General features: G+C 45.8%; 1 protein-coding gene across 1 annotated transcript; it reads left to right on the top strand.

The window, feature by feature from the left end:
- Positions 1-3,368: 3,368 nt before the first annotated feature.
- Positions 3,369-4,268, top strand: ARMCX6 (armadillo repeat containing, X-linked 6). Its single transcript, XM_006869105.1, has one exon. The coding sequence runs from the start codon at positions 3,369-3,371 to the stop codon at positions 4,266-4,268; it is 900 nt and encodes a 299-aa protein (XP_006869167.1).
- Positions 4,269-4,486: the final 218 nt, after the last annotated feature.

The raw sequence follows: 4,486 nt of genomic DNA, 5'->3' as shown, positions 1-4,486 counted from the left end.
TGTTTGCCTTTTCTTTTATGCATCTGATCTTGCAGCTGATTTGCACTTTGGAGGCATGGTTACAAGGATAAATACCAGGAAATTTTTAACCAAACACAAAGCTACACATTCAACACAGGGTCAATGGCAACAAGTGATCAGACTTAAAAAGAGGGATATCATTCTCCTTCCACCAACCAATTCACCCCTGAAGCCACTCAGTGTTTTTATGGGCATCACAGAGTAGTGTGTGCCTTACTTATTATGAACCATTGTACCTACCTCAAAATTTCAATACAGTAGGTTTAATAGCAGTCATTTCTTAAGTATGAGCTGTAAGTAGGATGTTCTTAAGGGGAGCAGTGAAATTTGAATTTTCTACTAGTAAGTCTTGATAAATACAATTCATTTGCCTAGGGGAAGTGAATAAAGAGTGATGTTAGAGCCGTTTAAGGAAATTATGATGCAACAAATGTGGCAGTATTCTAGGAGAGATAGGGTATGATATTGGTTACTGAGTGTGGATTAGAAAAATTGGGGAAAGACCAAAAAGTAGTGATATGTTTTTGACTTCTGAATATTCACCATCAAAACTGTGGGCTCCCTGACTGGCCTCAGAGTAGGGCCTTCCTCACACAGGGGCCCCTGACAGGGGGAGCTTCCTGCTGGTGTATCATATTTCATTGTTCTAAGAAAGAGACTGCCTGGTAGATCTATATTTAGAGTCTGACTCCCAGCAGGGACAGGTGGATGTCTGGGGATTTGATTCTGCATAAATTGTCTGAGTTCTGGGATTTTTCTGAGGGGCTTATGCTGGTGGTGCAGTGACTCTGGAACAGAAGGCAGGGACTGAAAGGGCTTCTTTCTCTTGAAAACTACATGGAATCCTGTACACTGTCCTTCTATCTGAAGAAAAAAATGACTGGGATATCCAAAGGGTGTTACAGTGAAGCATAGTCACCCATAGACCTTCACTACCATATCCACTGGAAAGTGCTGAACACTGAACTTATTCATGGCAAAACCACATGTTTCAGAATAGAACTGCACTCCACAGGATTCTCAATGGCTGTAATCTTACTGAAGCAGGCTCAGAGTCTCTGGGCGGATCCAAATTACAAATGATTCAATTAGTAATTGGGCACAAACCCTTAACAATACCCAAGGACCTAGCCACTGCTATAGCACACGAGTAACCAATATTGGTGATAACTCACCAAAGCCATGACAGAAAAAAAAAAAAAAAAATTACACCAGCTAAGCTTCAGTTCCATTAGGGAGAAATCAGAGAATTTTCAAATTTGCATGATTTATGCGTTGCACCATGGAACTTCTGAACAGATTTTAAATAAAGACCTTTTCATGGAAAGTAGGCTAATCTACAAAGTCATTAATTTGTAACGTTCTGCATTCACCTGAAGTTTTCTAGACGACGACGAAAACATTTTGCACTGCACTCATAACCTAAAGATTGGTAGTTTGTACCCACCCAGTGGTAAAGTAGAAGAAAGGCCTATCAATCTACTTCTTTTAAGACTGTTTTTGTTAGTTGCTATGGAGTTAATTCCGACTCAGAGTCATTCCTATAGGATTTCTTGGAGTCCTGGTGTGGCGCTCAAGCCCATCAGCCACTCCTAGGAAACTCTATACAGGGTCGCAGTGAGTCGGAACTGACTCGACAGCACTTAACAACAACAAACTTTAGGTGAGTAGATTGCCAGGTTTTTTTCTCCAAGATCTTCTGGGTGGATTCCAATATCCAACCTTTTACTTAGCAGCGAAGAACCAGGGCTCCCTTTCTGTAATTAGGAAAAGGTATTTTCAAACTCCAAGGAGGCAGGGCCACTTTGGGTCTCTGGTATTGTTAAAGAGGAGAAGAATGACAGGGCCCAGTGTACTGGGCGGGAGGTATAGATGGACTGACGCCTGCCGCACTGCTAGTGGGAGTGGAAATTGGGGGCCCAGAGCTCACTGGTGACGTGCTCATCACGTGACTAAGGGCTGCTTAGAGCTGAAGTCCTGCTAGTCGTCTCTGTCTGGGTACCAGCCCCCTTTTATTCTGCGGGCGGGGGTGAAAGACGGAGGAAACTCGCCAGGACCTTGCAGGTCGGTGTGAGAGTGGGCACAGCTTTTAGGGAGATGAGGATGGGAGAGGGCCAAGAACGCCGCAGGTCAGGTTCGTTCTGACCCTCCTAGCATACTTTCTGGATACCCCTCCCCCTTCTTGTCCTCTGCCCATTTTATTGAAGAAAACTGGCGGCTTCCGGTAGGGGTTAGGGTGGGGGATAGGGAGTAGGGGGAGCGTACGGGGTTCTGTAGACTTGAATGAAAGCTTTCTCAAACGGGGCACCAGTGCCCCATGTGATGATTCGTCAACCAAGCAGCCAAGCACTCCGTTCCTTCTGTTTCTTTTCTCTCTGCAGGTTTATAGATCTTTTGGCCTGTAGGTCGCCGCGCCAGTTACGGCAAAGGAAGGGACCAAACTGCCCTGGAACCAAAGAGGTCAGTTTGAAAGTGGGATTAGTCTGGGACCCTGGATGGGGGTGGCGGTAAGAGTGGCGAGTCAGGGATCTGTGCGGGTCAAGTCCAAGTCGCCCTCTCCTGGCCCCTTTTTTCTCCACACCCCCTCCCATTTCAGTGCAAGGAAAGGGGTGTGGCGGCCTTTGCAGGGGAAATGGCGGACGATTAGGGGGGCCAGGAAAACCGGCTTTAGGAAAAGTCAGAAGAGTGTGTGAAAGACTTTAAACTCAGGGTCAAGAATTCAGAAACGCAGGTCTTGGGGCCTGTGTTTTTAGTGCTGATCCATGCACTACACTTTCAGTTCTCCACTGCCACCTTTTGGTCTTTCCATCTGTCCTACGGAACCCGTCCATCTATCCCTCACTGACAGCAGAAGACAAGGGAAGAAGGAAATTACCTGAATTTGAAAGAGGTTGGTGAATGAAACTGCCTGTGGATCTTTAGGGGTAGAGATATGGTGGGCTAGGAAACTGACTACCTAAGGGTTTGCCTCTCCCTCTCATCCTCCTGGACACCTTGGCAGGACTACATCTCTCATTCTTCTCTGTGTCCTTGAAGAGATATGGTGGGCCAAAGGGTTGATTGGGAGCAGGGGAACAGAAAGTAGCAAAGAAATAGTTTGCTAATAAATCACCCTTCTCACCAAGAATCTCCGCTATGTCTGTCAGTTTGGTAAGGCATAAACCCTAGGCCAGAGCCCTAATACGCTTTTTTTTTTTTTTTTTCATCCACAGATTCATCACAAGTGATTAAAGGAGTTTATGAAAGGCTGAAGACTACCACCACTCATTTTGGTCCGAAGAGACCTCTTCATTCAGGCTAAGCAAAGTATTCACTGGTCTTGCCCCAAGACTTCCATAGAATTGAGTATGGGTCGGGCTAGGGAAGTGGGTTGGATGGCAGCAGGACTAATGATTGGGGCTGGTGCCTGCTACTGCGTTTATAAACTGACCATAGGAAGAGAGGACAGTGACAAGTTGGAGGACGAAGAGGAAGAATGGGACCAGGATGAGGAATTTGATGAGGAAGAGTCTGAGGTATGGTTTGATTTCACAACTACTGCTAGGCCCTGGAGTGATGATGAAAACTGGACCGAACCCGGGGCTCCAGGTGGCACTGAAGATAGGAGCTCAGGTGGTGGCAAGGCCAACCGAGCACACCCAACAAAGCAGCGTCCATCCCCGTATGAACATAAAAACAGTTGGAGTGCTCAACATTTTAATAATGTCAGCTGTCTTCTTTACCTTTCTGACAGTCCTTTAATTCAGGTAAAAATGTTTGCTCAGTCCAAGGATGCTGGTTTTTCATGTAGCCACAATATCAGTAGTCATTTAACCTGTCTTTCCACTGTTGGAAACACAATCTCCACTCCAGATCCCACTGTTGAGGAGAAAGCTTTCAGAGAGCTAGGCAACATGAACGTAAGTGCTGAAAATCAGGGCCAGATTAAGATGTACATCAACCAATTGTGTCGCAAGACTGTATCTCTTTGCTGCAACTCCTTTCTGCAGCAGACAGGATTAGATTTGCTAACAAGCATGACAGCAATTAATAACATGCTTGCCAAACCCGTTTCGGACTTGAAGTTTCCTTTGATATCAGAGGGAAATGGATGTGCTAAGGCTCAGGCTTTGAAACTGCTAATGGATTTGTCTGAAAAGCCAGTCTTGGCAGGGGGGTTGCTCAGGGCCCACATGCTGTTGTCATTCATGCCCCTCTTTATTGGAAATGGAAACAGAGAGATTTTCCTGGATGCCCTGGCCTCTTAAATGGTCATCTCAAACAGAAAGAGACTGAATCCGCCCAAAACCAGTTTGATGAACAATCACTAGTGTTCTCACTCAAGGACTCTACAGTGGGTATTGTAGAAGATCCAGCCAATCACCACATCACTGGGTGAAAGTTACAGTTGCTAAATCAGGGACCACACTCTAACTGGCTAGCAGGGGATCCCACAGAGCTTGGAGTCACTTCTCGGTTTTTCAGT

Source organism: Chrysochloris asiatica, unplaced genomic scaffold, assembly GCF_000296735.1.
Source record: "Chrysochloris asiatica unplaced genomic scaffold, ChrAsi1.0 scaffold00126, whole genome shotgun sequence".
NCBI lineage: Eukaryota > Metazoa > Chordata > Mammalia > Afrosoricida > Chrysochloridae > Chrysochloris > Chrysochloris asiatica.
The sequence above is the reverse complement of the archived record's forward strand: the minus strand, read 5'-3'. Positions and strand labels throughout refer to the sequence as shown.